The sequence below is a fragment of the Lissotriton vulgaris genome, chromosome 7 (assembly GCF_964263255.1).
Source record: "Lissotriton vulgaris chromosome 7, aLisVul1.2, whole genome shotgun sequence".
Lineage (NCBI taxonomy): Eukaryota > Metazoa > Chordata > Amphibia > Caudata > Salamandridae > Lissotriton > Lissotriton vulgaris.
Genome location: NC_141695.1, coordinates 1729968791 through 1729989936, shown reverse-complemented (window position 1 = coordinate 1729989936; position 21146 = coordinate 1729968791). Strand labels below are relative to the sequence as shown.

The following is a 21146-nucleotide window of genomic DNA, read 5'->3' as shown; positions in this document are numbered from 1 at the left end:
CACTGATATGCCATTGTCACAGGGCTGACTTCAGTCTGCATTCATACAGCTCCACTGATACGCCATTGTCACAGGGCTGACTTCAGTCTGCATTCATACAGCTTTACTGATGTGTCATTGTCACAGGGCTGACATCAGTCTGCATTCATACAGCTCCACTGATGCATCATTGTCACAGGGCTGACTTCAGTCTGCATTCATACAGCTCCACCGATGCATCATTGTCACAGGGCTGACTTCAGTCAGCATTCATACAGCTCCACTGATGCATCATTGTCACAGGGCTGACTTCAGTCTGCATTCATACAGCTCCACTGATACGCCATTGTCACAGGGCTGACTTCAGTCTGCATTCATACAGCTTTACTGATGTGTCATTGTCACAGGGCTGACATCAGTCTGCATTCATACAGCTCCACTGATGCATCATTGTCACAGGGCTGACTTCAGTCTGCATTCATACAGCTCCACTGATGCATCATTGTCACAGGGCTGACTTCAGTCAGCATTCATACAGCTCCACTGATGCATCATTGTCACAGGGCTGACTTCAGTCTGCGTTCATACCGCTCCACTGATGAATCATTGTCACAGGGCTGACTTCAGTCTGCGTTCATACAGCTCCACAGAAGCGTAATTGTCACAGAGCAGATTTCAGCCCGCATTCATACAGCCCCACAGATGTGTCATTGTCACATGGCTGTCTTCAGCCTGGATTCCTAGCTCTCCACTGTTGCATCATTCTCACAGAGCTGATTCAGATTTTATTCATACAACTCCACCGATGCGCCATTGTCACAGGGATGACTTTATCCCGCATTCATACAGCTCCACTGATGTGTTATTGTCACAGGAATAACTTCAGCCTGTATTCATATAGCTCTACTGATGCGTCATTGTCACAGGGCTGACTTCAGCCTGCATTCCTACCACTCCACTGATGCATCATTGTCACAGGGCTGACTTCAGCCTGCATTCATACAGCTCCACTGATGTGTCATGGCCACAGGGCTGACTTCAGTCTGCATTCCTACAGCTCCACTGATGCATCATTGTCACAGGGCTGACTTTAGCCTGCATTGCAACAGCTCCACAGATACGCCATTATCAAAGGGCTGACTTTAGCCTGCAGTCATACAGCTCCACAGATGCGTCATAGTCACATGTGTTACCTCAGCTTGCATTCTTACAGCTCCACTAATGCATCATGGTCACTAGGCTGACATCAGCCTGCATTCATACAGCTCCACTGATGGGCCATTGTTACAGGGCTGACTTCAGCCTGCATTTATGCAGCTCCACTGATGCTTCATTGTTACAGGGCTGACTTCAGCCTGCATTTATGCAGCTCCACAGATACGCCATTATCAAAGGGCTGACTTTAGCCTGCAGTCATACAGCTCCACAGATGCGTCATAGTCACATGTGTTACCTCAGCTTGCATTCTTACAGCTCCACTAATGCATCATGGTCACTAGGCTGACATCAGCCTGCATTCATACAGCTCCACTGATGGGCCATTGTTACAGGGCTGACTTCAGCCTGCATTTATGCAGCTCCACTGATGCTTCATTATTACAGGGCTGACTTCAGCCTGCATTTATGCAGCTCCACTGATGCTTCATTATTACAGGGCTGACTTCAGCCTGCATTTATGCAGCTCCACAGATGCGTCATTGTCACAGGGCTGACTTCAGCCTGCAGTCATACAGCTCCACAGATGTGCCATTCTCACTGGGCAGCCTTTATTCACATTAAAAAAGCATTTGATACCACATTGCCTTACCTACACAGCTTTGACAGTGCACCTCTTTCAGAGTTGCTAGTCCACACTGACATAGCTTCGACAATGCACCTTAACTATACAACTGCTTCGGTTGCTAAATAGAAGATGGACTGAGTTACGAACCTGGTGCCCGATTCACAAAGGTAAACTTGCGCTTTTGTAGGAATAAACCATGGTTCTTTTACGCCTTCACAGCTAAAATTGGAAAAATCCAGAGTCACTAGCAACAAATGCAGGCTTTATGCCGTAAGTGTCCTAAGGTCAGATGTATGATGCATTTTACCATCCACAAATGGCCTAATGGGCCTTTTGAGACAAGTAAAATGCATGTTCCTCTGTACCAACCCTATTTTGTGAGCTGGTAACCTATTAGCGACTCGTAAAATAGGGTTTGCGATTCGCTATTAGGAAGGGGCTTGTAAAGGGTGCTCCATCCTAATTGTGAGTTGCACTGTTATGCATTAATGTTTTACCAATTACAAATTGGTGGTAAGCCATTCGCAATATATTGAAGGGGTCCCCATGGGACCCTTTCCCTTTTGTGAATGGGGGTACCAATATTTTTTCAGAGCAGTAAGTGGTCTCCCGGACCACTGCCCACTCTAAAAAATATTACAAAAACATTTATTTTTAGTTTTTTTAAATGCATCCCATTTTCCTAAGGAGAACGGGCTGCATTTAAAAAAACTGCTTTATTTAAAAAGCAGAACAACATAGGGGTTAAGCCCAATGACAGGAACCAGGTAGGGCCAAAAATACAACAAATACACAAGAGTTCCTGGATTCCCACTTTTTGTTTTACAGAAAACCACACTATATTCTTTTAGTGGTTAGGCTATTTTATTCAACCTCTCATTTTTTTCATTTTTGATATTTTCTCAGAATAGGAAATCTCTTCTATTCTCAGGACCACATACAATTCATATAATAATAATCTTTATTGCGTGATTTAAAAGTAAACCATTGCAAGTACAAAACATTTAAAAGGTTCAAGATTGCATTTAGAATGTTAAATTCATTAGAAGTCAGTATGTATAGATGATAACAAATGAGACTTCCATTTAAAAAGTCATATTCATAATATAAAAAGCCAGCAACAGCAAGTAAAATTTGGCAGCATTATTCCAATGGGGGGGTCGCAAACTCTGGGCAGCTCAGTAAGTTTTTTTGCAGCGCGCTCCATGAATCTTACTAGGGCACAATTTAATTTAGTGTTCCTAGGGTCGAAACAGGCCAAAACTGCTGCTCTACAGCTTCTAATCATGTTTCTGTTCCAATGATGCTTGAGTAGGGCCCGTCTCTCTGTCAATAGTAGAGGGCACAGGCATATGATGTGTATGATGTCTTCTTTGTGGGTCCCACAAAGTCGCCATTGAACTTTTCCATGTTCTCTTTTCCATTTTGGCCAATGAGTCAACAGGTTAATAACTCCCAGTCTCAGTTTTAAAAAACTTAGTTTCATCCGAGCACTAAACGATATGGTAAGGTACGGCTGTGGAATTAACAAGGCATAGGATTGAAGGGTCATCCACCCATGACTTCTTTTGGCAAGGCTGGCTTTGTCTTCCACTATTGATAATTGTTTGGTGCTGATTTTCGCTAGCCTTTTAAATTCCATCTGACTGGTGTGCAAGTTCCAGAGGTCATTTAGGCACAGGGTTTTTAAGCCTTTTGACCAGTATTCATGTCCTGCTCGCCATGAGTTGTTATCAATGCTGGCCCACAAATGGTATCCTAAGCTTCCCTCCTTTGATAACCTCAATTTGTGACAGCACACGAGGAAAGACATGGCTCTGGCCAATCGTTGTTTGCAGATGCCGAGTTCCAACCTAATTTGTGCCAGTGATGTATGGTTTGGTAATTTGAACACAGACCTGTAGATCTTAGTAATTATTTTGTCCAGATGGTCACTGTCCAATCCTTTTAAAGCTTCGCTGCCGTAAGTTAAGGTAGGAATGATTTTTGCCTGAGCCACCTGTAGTGTGGGTGCAAGAGTAGGGCCTTGTAGTTTCTTTTGAATTAGTCCGATTGCAAAAGCGAGTGCCGTACCCTTCCTTTTTTGCTCTTCTAGTTGGGATTTGTATTTTCCATTGTTGTTAAAAGTGACTCCAAGGTACTTTTGGCAATTTGAATCGACAATGCTTTCATTATTCAAAGCCCAAGACAGTTTCTTAACTTTCCTTGAGTGCACCGCTAAAATTTTCGTCTTCCTGTTGTTGATGCGAAGCTCATTATCGTTTGAATAGTCGGAAGTAGCATCCAGAAGTCTTTGCATTCCGATCTTTGTTTTACTTAACAGTACCACGTCATCAGCATATAATAGATTTGTCAGCGGCAAGCCAGATAGTTTGGGAGCATGGGAGTTGACCTTATTAAGAGCTTCAGGGAGGTCAGCTAAGAATAGATTAAAAAGTGTCGGGGCCAAGACACAACCCTGTTTGAGGCCTTTTTCTGTCGGAATCGGGCGAGACAGTCTTGAGCCGTCCCCGATCTTAATTCTGACCCATGTGTCCTGGTGTAGGAGTTGTATGGCTCTTAGGAGGGCCTCTGGAATGTTAAATCTGGACAACTTCTGCCAGAGTTTACTTCTGTTGACATTGTCAAAAGCCGCTTGGTAGTCAATAAACCCCATATAAAGTGAACAAGAGCAGAATTTCGCTTGGTCAATTAAGCATGAAAGGGTCATGAGGTTGACTGAGGTACCGGTGTTTATTGTGAAACCTGTTTGATTCGGAGGAATTATGGAGTTTTCATCAGCCCATGCCCTAAGTGAGTTGAGCAGCACTCCCGCAAAATACTTTGCTTCGTTGTCAATGAGTGCGATGAGACGGTAATTCCCTGGGGATTTTTTGTCCCCGCCTTTGAAGATTGGTGGAAGGATGGATCCACGCCAGGAGGGCGGTATGGTGTTGTTTTGCAGACATGTGTTAAAAAGGGGGCTTAGTTTCGCAGCCCAGAAAGTTGCATCTTCCTTGAACAGAGCTTGAGGGATTCCACCTGGACCAGGCGCGCCATCCTTACGTCCCTTTTTTATTATTTTTTCAATTTCGACCTTCTGGACTGTCGCAAAATTGACGCAGCTTTGGGTCGAATGACGTTCTTTTGTTGGTGTCATTTTGTGACCTAGCTTCTTTAGGGAGTTTGAAATGTTCACGAGAGGTTCCGGGACAATCTCTGTTTGTGTTAATGTGTCCATGAGAGGGGGATTTGGATGGTTAATGAGCAGTACCTGGTCATTAAAGTGGGAAAAAAGAAATTCAACCCACTCTATTTCAAGAATGCTCGAAGAAGCAACTTTGGATGTGCGCCCAGATGCACTATTGATTGTGCGCCAAAACCTGGCAGAGTTGTTTGTTTTAATGTCATGCTGCAGTTTGACCCAAAACAGGTTCCATTGGTTTGTGCGTAGTTCACGTTTTGCTTTCTTGAGGTGATTGCGGGCCTCTCTCAATTTTATTATTTTACTGGGATCCATTGGATCAGTTTTTAAAGCCCGCCATAAGCGATTCATCGATCTTGTTGCAGATAGTATCTCAGAATTCGAGCGCGGCGTATACTTTTGATCAGTTTGACTTATGTGTTTTGTTGGTTTCGCGAATCTGTCAGTAAGTTCGGTAGCAAATGTTGACCAGTTGGCACATATGTTGTCCGGGCACGTTTGGCGCTCAATTATTTGTTTAGCCTCTGCTGATAAGAGTTGAAGATTCTTAAAGGAGCATTTGATGCGTTTAAGGTTGATTGTAAGGCTCTCAGATGGCAAGTCCCTTACCTTTTTGTGTTGTGTAAGGCAAGTCCTCAGAATAATTTCTTGCGGGCAGTGATCACTTTCTGTTCTGTTTCCAAGACAGTATCCTGCTACTTGATGGAGCAATGAAATGCTGACGAAGGTATAGTCAATTAATGAAGTGCCTTTTTTCGATAGATAGGAGAATCGAGGTGGCTTGTCAGCAGGATAACGCCCATTTAAGGCTCTTAGGCCCAGATTTTCAAGGTTACCTTGTAGAGAACTTCCATGTGGATCGTCCTTGTGCCAACCAGGCTTGGCTTGCGGTGGGATCACCCAGATGCTATCATGTGATTTGGTGACCTCATTTTTTTGAAGGACTGACATTAACCACATGTTAAAGTCACCAGTGAGTAGGATTTCTGAGTTTAGAAAACCTGTTTGCACTCTTACTACTGACGCTGTTACTTCGTCTACAAAGGATTTCCTGGATGCTGTGTTTGGGCGGACGTAGGCATTCATGAAGATTAACCTCCAATTTTGGCCATTGTTCAAAATAAGAGAGATTCCCACACATTGGAGGCGATTTGATGAGCCCGGCAGGTCCCAGGAGGTGACTGCATTTTTTGTTGATATATAGACTGCAAGACCGCCACTCCCTCTTCCTGGACGATTCAGTTTATGCGCTGGAATATGGTGGGTTTTAAAGCCTTCTAGGTGCTGCGGTGCCGTCAGCCATGTCTCTTGTAATAAGAGTATGTCAAAACCCCGAAAGTAGGAAATGGTAGCGTTGTCCTCGAGTTTGCTCGTGAGGCCATTTATATTCCATGAACAGATTTTTAAAGGAATCTTTTCGTGGCAGTTCACCCTGCTAGGATGTCAACGTAAAAGGCGGGTTGTATTCAGGGCGCCGGCCAGCCATGACCATGAACCCATCTCGTCCTGATTCCTATTTATTGTGCTCCCGTCTTCTTTTGCTTTCCTCATTGGGTGGACAGAAGTGGGAGTTTTGTTGCATGCACCCCTGAGGACGGAGTAAACTGTACCCCTCCCTACACTTCTATGTTCAACACCACAGCTTCCCTGTAGAACGTATGGATAGCCCTCTTCCCTGCCCGGTTGTATCAGTATTCCCCATTGTTTGAAGGTGTCGATTGACCCTAGAATTTTGTTCATTGCCTCTGCGGTTCTCCTGGTGATCTTTGTGGATTCGTTTAATTGGCCTTGACATGGTGCAATAAATTCTACCGATATTATGTCTTGAGTGGTAATTTCATCTGACAAACCTGACGCTTGTATCAGCTTTAAGATGTTACCCCGATTTAGGATATCATGGCTGCCTTTAGACTTGTATTCTGGATAGAAGAGGGTAGAGAGGTTGTCCCCACTCCGAACTGTGCTATTTGGCCGGGGCATTGCCTCTGTTTTGTCCATGATTGGCAATTGCGCAATTTTTATCAAAGGACCCGTAAAAGGGATCTCGTTGCGCATAGTATCGGGCCTTTCATCATTTACATGACCAGAGTTCCAGTTTTCACTTGCTGGGAGTCCGCCCTGTTGGTAGTTGACACGATTTGCTGTATCTTCCTGCTTTAAAATGGGGCCTCCAGGTGGCCTTGTCGCGAGACTCGGAGCATGATTCACATCTATTTCATTCTGCTTGATGTGTATATTAGGGGGAGCCGAGTTGGTAGTGTTTTTTTGTTCTTTTGCTTCAATGAGCAAGCATTTTCCCGGAGGGACCGTTGGTGGTTTCTTTACTGTTGGCGAGCTGGAAACGAGGCTCTTCCTTTTGTCACAATCTTGGTTAATTGGTTGTGCTTCCGTTGTTATTCCTGGGTCAGAGGGATTTCCTTGCTCATCGTCTCCGGAGACACCAGGACGTCTAAGGCTGTTAAACATCAGGTAGAGGTTTAGGACTTGTTTGCCCCTTCTCATTTTGTTGCGTCCTTTCCGCTTCCTCTGTCTTTTGACTTTTCCCGCAGGGTTTTCCTCTTCTTGTTCAATTGGGGAGAGAGGGGTGGAACTGACTCTGCTAGTGACCTGGGGAGATTGCTTTCCTCTTGTGCCGCCACCTTGCGCCGTATTCTCTTCAGGTCGTGGGGAGTTGACAGCTTCTTCCTCTCTTAGCCTTGAATTAAAAACTGTTTTGGATTGACGAGCTTCGCTTGGATTACCTGAATCTGTATCGCTGCCATTCCTAGAGATAGGTGTAGCTTTTGCTATTTCTTTTAAGTCTGCTACAAGCTTTTCCATTATGCCTGGAAGCGAACAAAGTTTCTCCACTATTGGTGAACAATCGCATCCTTGCTGCGGGCGATCTACAGTTTCCTGGGCCCGTCTAATCAGGCTGTTTAGATTTGAGATCCTTTCGTCGATTTTGGCAACATATACGGCAAGTGTATTTAGAAGGCTGACTTGAATGTCCATTTTATCAGCCTGGTAGAATATTGCATCTGCTGACTTTTGAAGGATATCAAGGGCGGTAGCCCATGCTTTTTCTTGTGAGGGGACCTCGCTTTTGTCCTGCCTTGGAGTTACTGGTGGCTTAGGAGGGCCAGGATTTGAGTTCCCATATGAATTCAACATTTTTGCCCATTCCGTCGAATCGAGGTAGGAAAGCTCCTTCATGACACCCTCAGCATCTTCTGTGTTCGTTACGGTTTCAGTGTGCACTGGCTCAGATTTGCACACACGGTGTAGGTCCTGTTGGTTGCAACCACCCCCCCCAAAGGAGGTGCCTGGATTTTCCGTCGCAAAGGCGGTGTTAATGCCCTTGATGAAATGAAGCGCAGATTCTCCGTTTTGACTGCACGGGATGCTGAAGCTGGCTTCAGGAAGCATTTGGTTAAGGTTTTCCAAAATGCTGGTTTTTTCTACCGCTGGTTCTGTATCGATTTCCTTTGTGTTAAGGCCAACGCTGGATATGGATATAGCGAATCTGGATGGAGCAGAGTTGTGACGACACGCTCTCAGTCTTGGGGGAGTCTTCCTTACTGGGCTCCACCTGAGCGTGGTTCGAACTGCTGTTAGCGGTTTGATGGAAGCTGTGGTTGACTTGTAACTGCATTGAGGAGTCCTTAATGCCCCATTTACTGCGCGGCCCTTGGAAATGATCACCAGTGGGCTTAGGGGGGTTGGAAGCCCAGTGATGTTCTTGTTGCTAGAAAAAAACGTTGACCCGGCGTCCTTTATGTAGTTGAATTTTGTTGTTATCTTCGGTTGATTTCCAATAGGTTTACTGGCCCTTGTATCAGGACACTTCCTGGAGGCCTGAGACTCGCTATCAATTGTGGTATCGGTGTCGCTCAGCAGCAGAATAGGTGACCGTTCTGGGTCCGAGACTGTCCTCACATCTCTCCTTTTGCTTTTCTTTTTCCTTTGGGGAGCCGTTATCCTCACCCTGCCAGATCTCATCTCAAGGCAACAAAATAGATGAGGAGCTTAACTGAGGAAAGGCTCACAGGACTACTGCTGGACCTCTTCTACGGCAGAGCTTCAATCAGCTGCTACTGGCCACGAGTCGCTGGACACAGGACCCTTTTCACAATGCCCAGATCACTGATCTCTTATGCCTGCACGCCTCGGGCCGCAAGAGGTTAGCTAGCGTTCAGGCATAAAACTCACAAACTCGTGTCCCTTGCCTTGTTCCCGCTTTCTCTTCTATTCGCCAGCCTGCACCCCAGCACTCAGGGTGATGGCGGCGACGACGGTACAGTCTTTAGCCGAAGGGCTCAGTTTTTAGGGGGGACTGGGTGTGGGTATGGGAGTAAATAATCAAGTAGGTGTGGTTGTTTTCCGCCGTGTCCCGCCAACCCAAAGCCCAGAAGGCAAGCAACAGTTTTAGATAACATAAGCCTCAAACGCTGCACCCCTACCTCTTCGGGTGTGGTTAGGTCACGACGGGTGGTCCAAGGACTGGATCCGACCCCTTGGAGCAGCTTTTTGAAGCAGCCGGACTCCTCCTGCCAGTACGCTCAGCAGACTTGGCTTGGCTCGGCACAGCAGCTCGGCGCCACTCACACTGTCTCCCTAGCGCTGTCTCTCCAGCGCTGTCTCTCTCCCTGCCGTGATACTGAAAGCACAGGGCAGCCGGCAGCTTCAAGGAGGTATGGCCCGATTGAGGAGGGCCAAGTGGGGCCAAAAGCGGCCCAGCCGGCCCGCTCCAGGTGCTGCACGGTACTTAGGTGCCCAAAATGCTGGAAACGTCAAACCGCCACCAAACAGCCTCTTGCAGCCGGTCCGCTCTGGCTCTGTGCTCCTTTCCACCTCCCTGTGTCTCTGGCTCCCTGTATCTTTCTGCTCCTCGCACAACGCGGCAGGCAGGACTCCCCCAGTCCTGAGGGCTCGCTTCACGCTTTACCCCCGACCCCACCAAAGCTTTGGCCCTGATGCAGCTTCTGCTCTGCTGCTCTGAGGCTGCTCTGGGGCCGCGCACGCGATCGCCACCTAGCGGTCACAGGAAACAGTGCAGGTAGGAAACTTGAATCGGCCTACAACTTCCTTAGTGTTCATGCACCATGCAAGAGCCAGATTCATATAATGAAAACACATTAAATACACATACATACAAACACTTTAAGACAAAATCAATTTGACATCATAAACACACTTAATTGGTCTAGTTCCTCACTCGTCCCACTCCATAGGCACCAGACATTGTCAATATAACGAAGCCATTGTGTAATATTTTTTGAAAAAGGATTATTGTCATAAATGAATTTCTCTTCAAATTCAGCCATGTAGAGGACCGCCATCTCTGGGGCAAAAGGACATCCCATGGCGGTCCCCTTCACCTGCACATAGAATGAATTATTGAATTTGAAGTAATTCTTTTTGAGGGTAAGGGTTGTCAAACTGAGAATAAACTCGGTTGGAACTCGGTGAGGTCTTTCTCTTCTTTCCAGGTACAATTCTGCTAGGAAGGATAGAAGTATTATTGCTGATTAGCTTTATTTTTATTTCATTTGCTTCGTAGATCACCCACCTTTGCCCATAGTAAGAAGCCCTGATGAAAGCCCGTGAAGAATTTAAACGTGGCTTGAAACGCGTCGCCATTTTTGGCATTTTTTTGGCATTATTCTTGAATTGCAGGAATTAATTAAGATATCCTTGTAGATACAATCTTGCATGGTGCTTTACAAATAGGCAAAATTTAGTCATGCTGCTTGTTGTGATGAAATATGTCGAGCAGTATTCTCTTGTGAACTGAAAATCGGAGCAATTGTTGTACATAAGTGTGTTTATGATGTCAAATTGATTTTGTCTTAAAGTGTTTGTATGTATGTGTATTTAATGTGTTTTCATTATATGAATTGTATGTGGTCCTGAGAATAGAAGAGATTTCCTATTCTGAGAAAATATCAAAAACGAAAAAAATGAGAGGTTGAATAAAATAGCCTAACCACTAAAAGAATATAGTGTGGTTTTCTGTAAAACAAAAAGTGGGAATCCAGGTACTCTTGTGTATATGTTTTATTTAAAATGCAGTCACAGACATGGCGGTCTGCTGACCCCAGCAGGACACTATCCCTGTGACTGCTGGCCATTCCCAATGGGCCGCACATTGTGACCTGCCTCATGAATACTAATGAGGCAGGTCCCTTGCGACCCATTTGGGAATAGCAAACCGTGTCTGAAACACCGTTGTACATCGGGTTTTGCGACTTGCAAATTGCGAGTCTCTAAAAATCGCAATTTGCAAGTTTTGCAACCTGAAGGTCGTACATGTGGCACTCACAGATTACCACCATTTTCAAATTGCTGGTAAGCCATTCATAAACGGGAAGGGGTACTTTGGGAATGGGGGCGCCAATATTTTCCAAGAGGAGACAGCAGTACCACAGGCCACTGCCCACTCTAAACAATATTAAAAGAAAACTTTTCTTTTTATTTTGAAATGCATAACATTTGCCTTTATTGAAAATGGTCTGCATTTTTTTTTAGAAAACTTCTTTATTTAAAAAGCAGTCACAGACATGGTGTTCTGCTGACCACAGTAGGCCACCATTCCTGTGAGTTATCGCCATTGCCAATTGGTCACAAATTGCAACCTATCTCGTGAATATTAATGAGGTAAGTCTTTTGCGACTCATTTGGCAATTGCAAATAGTGTCTTAGACACTGTTGTACATCAGGTTTTGCAACTCACAAATTGCGAGTTGCTAATAATCTCAATTTGGGAGTCGCAAAACTTGACGGTCGTTCATGTGGCCCTATATCCTTTCGTCTGAACCAGAAGCTCCAGCTACTGACTTTCTTCCCATAGCCTGCAAAGCAGACTGAATCTGTCCTTCCTTACTTGAACTTTAAACATTGCCACAAATTCTACATTTGCAGATTAAAATCATTCATATTTTCTGATCGTGTTAATTCCCTTTGTCAAGCCCCAAAAAGATCTCTGCTGTCAACATGCATAATCTCTGCCACAGAAAATGTAGCAGGTCCTGCCTGAAGAATGCCAAAACTTACTTCATAAGAGTAGTGTCCACAATGGCTAATTTTTCGCAGGGGGCCTGAATGTTGACATCTTCTCGGCAACTACATGGGTGTTGCAAATGGGATTTCTGGTTGGCTAGGGCTTGCGCCGAAGCCAGGCAGAAACCACGACACTATAGTCAGAGCAAGGAAGTTATACGCTGAAGACAACCCCTGCTCACCCCCTTGGTAGCTTGGCACGAGCAGTCAGGCTTATCCCATAGGCAATTTGTTAAGCCTTTGCGCAACACGCACACAACAGCAGCGACACACTAGGCATACCACAAAAAAAACTCCACACAGGGTTAAATCAAAAATATCCTTTGTATTATCCAAAACACATTAGAGTCATAATCACACATAAACACTGTGCCCACTGGCACCAGGTAATAATTTACAGGGGATTATATACATGACAGGTCCAATCAGGCCACAGTCAGAACCATTAGAAAGCACAAGTAATAACACAACCAGTAACTACTGGTAAAATAATGAACTCAGCATTATCACATTAGGCATAAAACACATTATGCATAACATTTGCATTGGGCATCCTCATCAGCATAAACACATTATTCAATAGGCATCACATTAGGTACTTGCCCCCTACCAGTACATACAGGTACCACCCATGAAAATGACTCCAGGCTAACTGGCCTTTCTCTTGGGACCAATACCCTTGATCCCAAATTTCAGGGCGCTAAGCTGCCATTTGCAGCCGGGTGCAGGGCCAGCACCATAAATGGGGACAAGGGTGTGATCCACCCGGGTATCTCTAGAGACCAGAAACCATGCCACCAAGGTTGCAGCTGCCCGCTGTCTGGCGGGGCAGCTGTGGAATTACCCTTGGCACCGCAATGCCTCTTGAGCCCCACTCCGGGACTCTACATACAAAATTGCCCCCACGTTGCAGATGCCCGCTGTACGGCAGGGCAGCTGTGGCAAACAAGTACCGGAACCAGTTGTGCCTGGGGAGCTCCTTTTACCAGGGCTTGTCTGGTGCCATCATCAGGCGCCACAATGCAGCCAAGAGAAAATCAACACGGGCACCCACCGTGCCTTGGGAGCACCAACACTGCTCCCTCGCTATGCCCCACTCACCGGCAAGGCCATGAAGCTCCAGGCTCTTCAACCACTAGGGACTCTACCGTCTGGACACCGGTGTCCCACCAGCTGCAGGGATGCTGCTCTCCCAGCCACACACGGTACTCTCAGCTTTGGGGCTTTAGGCCATGTCCCCAACCAGGCACGGCCACCTGGCTTCCTCTGCTGGCATTCACAGAGGCGGGGTAGGCTCCCGCTCTCTTTCCGGCACTTCCTCTTCCCAGCCCGCTTCTATTGGTTGGCCACAAATTAGCCCTGCCCACAACTAGGCGCAGGCTTTGGCCTGTCTTCCTTCTCTCTTTCAGCTGGCACAGTGCTCGTGAGTGCAAAGAGAAAAGAAACCCACGAAGGGCTCCACACATTAGCGGGCACCGAACAGCGGGGTGGGCTCCCGCTTCACAGTTATCAATGCGGGGTGGGCTCCCACTTCCTTAAGGAGCCCAAATGCGGGGTATGCTCCCGCTGTACCAGCATCTCGGTGAATCCCTACGCCAGGATTCCCTCTAAATCCTCATGTGGCATAGCGCTGCCGGCCTCACGTTCCCCAGGGCATTCTTTGCGCCGAGTGCACTTCCGAGGATGAGGAGGCAAAAATAAATCATCAGGGACCGAGCTGGGCACAGGCAGACCAGCCGGTAGGGACCCCCAGGAAGCAGCAGCTGGGTCCCACTGCGGCCCCTCCAGTTGCCCAGCAGTCCTTCACCCCAGCAAAGGTACCAGCAAGCACCCTTTACATGGGGTCACAGCCCCAATATTAATACCACATGCCTCTTTGTTTGCCCTGGCACAGGGTTTGGGGAAACAGTCTCAACTGGTTCTGGTGGGTGTTGAAGCACTCTGTTCACAGGGCTTCCACCCTCCTTTGTCAGATGGGGCTCGGTCCTCAGATACACCACAGGGGGGCGGAGCCAGCATTCACCTAGGGAGGCACAGTCCTACTCAGGGTCAGGTGACTACTCCTCCCACTACTCCAAATGCAGATCTCCTATCCAGCCTAGCGCTGACTCACCCTGCGCTCCCTGGAGCTACACACACCTCACCAGCCCCTGTCACTCCAGAGCCAGACATGCAATACACATCAGGTAGGCAACACATAGCACACAGAAATGCCAAATTCTAAAATTTACAGTGTGCCTATTAGTCAGGCTGTTGGGTCGACGGCGTTTCGATCCAGAGGAATTAGGATCATCATCAGGACTGGTTGTCTGAATTAGGAAGTGCTTCGAAGGATCCAAGGGAATATGAATCCTTATGACCTAGTAGAATAGGATGGTTTGAGGTAGCTTGGGTATAAGGCAGCTTGGTGGGTCACCGGTAAATAGGTGTCATCGCTGCTGGGCCGTGAGGCAATTTATTGGAACACTGGTCATTTGGTGTCTTTGCTGGTGGGCCGTGCTCACTGCCGGAAATCAGCGATTGTCTCTGCCCTGTGGGTTGGCCGTACTCCGGTGAATAACTGCTGGTGAGATCAGCGTTGCATCCGGCCGTTTCAATTGACCGCGCTGTGTGTCGGCGCTGAATAAATCAGCGCGACCGTACGTGTGTCAGTGGAGGCAGATTCTAGACGGGAGCTGCCTTATCCTTCGAAGCACTTCCTAATTCAGACAACCAGTCCTGATGATGATCCTAATTCCTCTGGATCGAAACGTTGTCGACCCAACAGCCTGACTAATAGGCGCACTTCTCCTTAGTGGCTTTAGACCTGAACCAAAATTAACTGTGCACACTGTGATATCACAATGTCACATGCGCCGTTCTAGCCACCCACTGTAAATAGTCTGCACTTTATGCACAGTGCGCCGACTACGCGGTTCTCTCTCACTTGCTTCGCCACCTGCACTATTTATTCATGTTTGCTGCACCAAGTTTCATGTGGTTGTCAATACATTCTATGCAGTGCTGTTTCTAACTGTGTAATGCAGTGCTGTTTCTAACTGTGTATATCCAACCTTGAAATGAATGTTACCACATAAAGCTGAATAAGTACCTTTTGACAAAAAAATGAGTTTTCTCCCTCTTGCCCACCCAAGTAATGCTATGTGCATGCTATAAATATTTGTCTATGGACTTTTACCTTTCAGGACATTGTATTCTAATTGCAAATTCTTAAATTGGCATTTCTAAAATAGTGATAATAAATCTGCGCACCCCATTGCGCAGCATTTATTATTACTATTACAAACACACCAAATTTGACCACACTGCTCCTCTCATATCAGGAATTCGCACTGAAACACTTATCAGGGATTTCCCAATGCATTCCTATGGGAGGGCAGCCTCACAGCAGTGAGAAACCAAAATGGCTGTTTGTCACTTCCAGGACGTCACGCACTTAAGGTACATGTCCTACCTTTCATCTACAATGCACCCTCCCCATAGGGCTAGGAAGGGCCTACGTTAGGGGCAACTGACATGCAATAAAAGGGGGGTCACAGATGTGGCAAACACTTTAGGTGCCACGTCACAGCGGCAGTCACACTGCACGCACAGGCCCTGCAGTGGCAGAGGCCTGAGACAGGTTTGAAAGGCTACTTTGGTTGGTGGAGCAATCAGTGCTGCAAGCCCACCAGTAGCATTTAATTTACTGGCCCTGGGTATCTGAGATACCACTTTACAAGGGACTGATAGGTAAATTAAATTCGCCAAACAGGTGTAGACCAATCTTACCATGTTTACCACAGAGAGCGCATGCACTTTACACTGGACAGCAGTACTAAAGTGCCCAGAGTTCTAAACCCACCAACAGCATGTCAGGAAAAAAGGCTAAGAGGAAGGCAAAAGGCGCAGGGATGACCCTGCAAAAAGGGCCAAGTCCAAAAATGGGCATTAATGTTTGATTTCACAAAGCACTACTGCATTAAAGTAGAGACAACAGCCCATGTAACTGCACAACCTGCTTAACATAGGCGACCTTCATTACCACTCTATGCTTAGGTATATCTTTCATACATACTGCTATGATCATTCTGCGAATCTATAAAGAGCTACAATATTGGAGGAGAAAACGTTTATCTTTAAATGCAGTTCTCCAACTTTGCTGACTTACATATATTCTCATGAGACAATCCCACTCATCACCCCAGGTATGAGGCTTAATTCTGTACATTACTTAACTAGCTGTAAAAATGCAAGCAGCTCAACTTCTATAGCTAGTTGGAGCTCAGTTTTTCTCCAATTTATAGAGTTGGGGGTCACATGAGGTAGGAAGCAGCGTAAAGTCTATGCCTGTTTTCAATCGTATTTGAATTTATGGAGACACTGCTCTAGTAACACTGATTATCAAGGATTCACAGTCGAAGGGGCAATATTCAAGCATGTGAATCTATGACAGATACCAAAGTTAGAGAACTACATGCAGTAATTCATTATTTCAAAATATTGCTTCTGAAAACTGTTGCTGTTTTACAGTCAGCTCCTTGGTATTCATTCGTTTATTTTTCTCTCCTTGAATTTTTGATGTAATGTTGCTTTCTCTTTTAACAATTCAGGTCGCCCTGTATTTAGGTGTTTCACCCTCAAAATTTGGATGTAGGGCCTGGGAGAAAATGTGTAGGCTTAACATCTAAAAATGTAAATTTTTTTCTTTGTATATTATGGGTAAATCTCATTGGTTTATTCAACTGTTCTGAAATGTTTTTCTTTTTTTACCTTTCAGCACCTTCAACTACCACACCCAGCAGTGAGTACTTTTGAAAAGTGAAAATTCTCTGTAATATGGAAAAGAATTTTGGGCCCGATTCACAGAACTAAATTAGGACTAAATCCTAAATGTACTACCATTTAGGAGTTCACAGAAGGCACTTACTCATTTCGGTATTCACAGAAGTTAGGAGTCCTAACTTTAGGACTCCTAAATGATTTCTATGAATTCTGAAAGTCTTAAAGTTAGGATCTTTCTCAGTTTAGGAGTCCTAAAGTTAGGAGTCCTAACTTTAGGACTCCTAAGCTGAGAAAATCCAAACTTTAAGACTTTCGGTATTCACAGAAGGCATTTAGGAGTCCTAAAGTTAGGACTCCTAACTTCTGTGAATACCGAAATGAGTAAGTGCCTCCTGTGAATACCAAAATGAGTAAGTGCCTTCTGTGAATACCAAAATGGTAGTAAGTTTAGTATTTTGTCATAAGTTAGTTCTGTAAATAGGGCCCTTAGGGTCGGACGGTCACTCTTTGAGCAAATTCACTGCCCCATGTTTAAATAGGATGTAGGGGTACATACCACTCAGTGACCTAGTTGCCTACCCAACCTTGGCACTGGACGATTTACAAAGGAACAGCCCAGAGTGTTAATGATGAACTGCCCTGAACTAAGGCAGTTTTCCACCATGAAGTGTCAGTGGAATATCATCATACGGCAGTGTTCCCGCGATCTGCTTAAACTTAGAGCTAAGCTTAAGGCACCCAGGTTGACTAAGTTAAGGAGAGTTGCTTAACTTGATTCCACTCTTTGAGTTGTGAATTCTCCTTCAGCCTGCAAGAGCACCTATCAGTGTGACCTTAGAGTCACAGATTCCTGTTTGTGCTGTAGGGTGCCTTTAAAGTGTCTTGGCATGTACACCTTCAACAGCCTGCTAGGACCTTTCACTCTTCTACGGTCCCTTAACTAAAGGCACTTGAATTTCGCTTGGTGACAAAATATACAGTGTGGTCAGAGCCTGCGTATGTTCCCCACGTTTGCCAGCGTAAAATGCTGTCTCTTTGCAAGCAGATGGTGCAACCCTGCAACTGAGGGAGATAGACACCTGATCTGGGAACTTGATACAGAGTTTTCAGCTGTAATGAGAAGCTTCTTAGCATCAATTCACACATCTTCTAATCAGAAGCTGTCATTAAAGATGGGAACCCTGACGCCATTACATCAATCAAGAGCACTGGAGCAATCCAGGCTTTAGCCTTTAAGGCTCCATACCAGGATTTAAAACATCCAGAGTGTCTCACAACAAGTGCAAGCTTTACGTTGAGGTGTACTTGTTCTTTCATTCAAACCAGACGCTCCATCTACCGACTATCTCCCCTCAACCTCCTATTCAGTCTGTAAAAACACTTTGGACATTACAGTTTGTCCTCAACTCCTGTATCAGTTAGAAGCCATTCAGGATATCTGATCAGATGCATGTTTACAATATGAGTACAGAAAAGGAACTATGTTGTCTAACAAACTCTCCTTGATTTTTTACGTAATGTTGCTTTCTCTTTTAACAATTCAGATGTCTCCGAAATTATTTGTTTCATCCTCATGATTTGGAGGTTGGGCAGGTTCTCCTTTATCAAGTCTGGAAAAAGACATATAGCCATAACATCTTAAGGTGTTATTTATTTTTCTAATCTGTTAGGGGCAAATATGACTGTTTTAATCACCTGTTCTGAAATATTCATTTTTTTCCCTTCAGCGCCGGTAGATGAAGAAACTACCACAAGCAGCGGTGAGTACTTCTGAAAAGTCAAAAATGTTGTTATATGAAAAGAAGTTAGAAAGTTAGCAAAATTCTTAGGCTGCGCATGGCTAACACGATCTAAGCTATTAGCGAAAAGCAGCAGCCAGGCAGTGCCCAGGTCCGTTTTTGATACATTGTTTTAAGATCTTAATTTTAATGTTGTACTGTATACATTTTTACAATGAAAACTGCTTAACTGGTTTTATTTTATCAAACTGTTTTGTATAATGATCTTTTAAATATGAATTTGGGATGTACATGCTTTTATGATAATTTTTTATTGAATAAAGTACATACAACAACAACGTTAGGATCTTATAGTGACTCTTTTCGTGCAAATTCGGAGCCCACAATAAAATGGGGCGTGGGGTCTGTACCTCTCAGTGACTCTGTTGACCACCCATCCTCGGATAGAGAGGGATTTCCAAGGCTGATCCCTCATGGATGCCTAGAGTCAGCGAGTGATTCCGCAGTTTGAACACTGGTGCAAACTGCAACTATGTTTCCAAATTTCTCCCCATACAAAGGAACAGCCCTGGGTCTCCATTGGGAACTGCACTCAGCGGAGGCAGTTTTCCACCTTGAAGAGACAGAGGATTTTCATCACTTGCGTTTCAAGAGCAGTGCAGAAACTCGGAGCTAAACTTAAGTCACCCTGATGGATTAATCTAAGGAGAGATCAGTAACTTGAACCCACACTGAGCCGCTATCACTGAGACCTCAGAGTCCTTATCACTGTGACCTCAGAGTCCATATCACTGTGACCTCAGAGTCAGAGTCCTTATCACTGTGACCTCAGAGTCACAGAGTCCTTATCACTGTGACCTCAGAGTCACAGAGTCCTGATCACTGTGACCTTAGAGTCACAGAGTCCTTATCACTGTGACCTCAGAGTCACAGAGTCCTGATCACTGTGACCTCAGAGTCCTTATCACTGTGACCGCAGAGTCAGAGTCCTGATCACTGTGACCCCAGAGTCCTCATCACTGTGACCTCAGAGTCACAGAGTCCTTATCACTGTGACCTCAGAGTCCTTATCACTGTGACCTTAGAGTCCTTATCACTGTGACCTCCGAGTCACAGAGTCCTTATCACTTTGACCTCAGAGTCACAGAGTCCTTATCACTGTGACCTCAGAGTCACAGAGTCCTGATCACTGTGACCTCAGAGTCACAGAGTCCTGATCAATGTGACCTCAGAGTCCTTATCACTGTCACCTCAGAGTCACAGAGTCCTGATCACTGTGACCTCAGAGTCACAGAGTCCTTATCACTGTGACCTTAGAGTCCTTATCACTGTGACCTCAGAGTGACAGATTCATTATCACTGCGACCTCAGAGTCACAGAGTCCTGAACACTGTCACCTCAGAGTCACAGAGTCCTTATCACTGTGACCTCAGTCACAGAGTCCTTATCACTGTGACCTCAGAGTCACAGAGTCCTGATCACTGTGACCTCAGAGTCACAGAGTCCTGATCAATGTGACCTCAGAGTCCTTATCACTGTCACCTCAGAGTCACAGAGTCCTGATCACTGTGACCTCAGAGTCACAGAGTCCTTATCACTGTGACCTTAGAGTCCTTATCACTGTGACCTCAGAGTGACAGATTCATTATCACTGCGACCTCAGAGTCACAGAGTCCTGATCACTGTCACCTCAGAGTCACAGAGTCCTTATCACTGTGACCTCAGTCACAGAGTCCTGATCACTGTGACCTCAGAGTCACAGAGTCCTTATCACTGTGACCTCAGAGTCACAGAGTCCTTATCACTGTGACCTTAGAGTCCTTATCACTGTGACCTCAGAGTGACAGATTCATTATCACTGCGACCTCAGAGTCACAGAGTCCTGAACACTGTCACCTCAGAGTCACAGAGTCCTTATCACTGTGACATCAGAGTCACAGAGTCCTTATCACTGTGACCTCAGAGTCACAGAGTCCTGATCACTGTGACCTCAGAGTCACATAGTCCTGATCACTGTGACCTCAGAGTCACAGAGTCCTGATCACTGTGACCTCAGAGTCACAGAGTCCTCATCACTGTGACCTCAGAGTCACAGAGTCCTCATCACTGTGACCTCAGAGTCCTTATCACCGTGACCTCAGAGTCACAGAGTCCTTATCACTGTGACCTCAAGAGTCCTTATCACTGTGACCTCAGAGTCCTTATCACTGTGACCTCAGAGTCACAGAGTCCTGATCACTGTGACCTCAGAGTCACAGAGTCCTGAACACTGTGACCTCAGAGTCACACAGTCCTCATCACTGTGACCTCAGAGTCAATCAATCAATCAATCAATCACGTCATTTGTATAGCGCACTACTCACCCGGGAGGGTCTCAAGGCGCTGGGGGAGGGGAAAGTTACTGCTCGAACAGCCAGGTCTTGAGCTGCTTCCTGATGGCGAGATGGTCTTGGGTTTGCCGAAGGTGGGTGGGGAGGGAGTTCCACGTCTTGGCTGCCAGGTAGGAGAAGGATCTTCCTCCGGCCGTGGCTCTGCGGATGCGTGGTACGGTGGCGAGTGCATGGCCGGTCGATCGTAGCTGGCGGGTGGGCGTGTAGAAGGTCATGAGTCGTTGAGGTACTTGGGGCCCAGGTCGTGGAGAGCCTTGTGTGCGTGG

General features: G+C 45.8%; 1 protein-coding gene across 1 annotated transcript in view; it reads left to right on the top strand.

Moving 5' to 3' along the window:
• The window catches only part of LOC147706481 (alpha-2-macroglobulin-like protein 1), a 690635-nt gene extending 672110 nt beyond the window's left edge, over nt 1-18525 (top strand). The window contains exons 26-27 of the mRNA XM_086929617.1: nt 16747-16770; nt 18479-18525. Coding sequence (XP_086785743.1) covers nt 16747-16770; nt 18479-18525 — 71 coding nt within the window. The remainder of the gene's footprint in view (nt 1-16746; nt 16771-18478) is intronic.
• Nucleotides 18526-21146: the final 2621 nt, after the last annotated feature.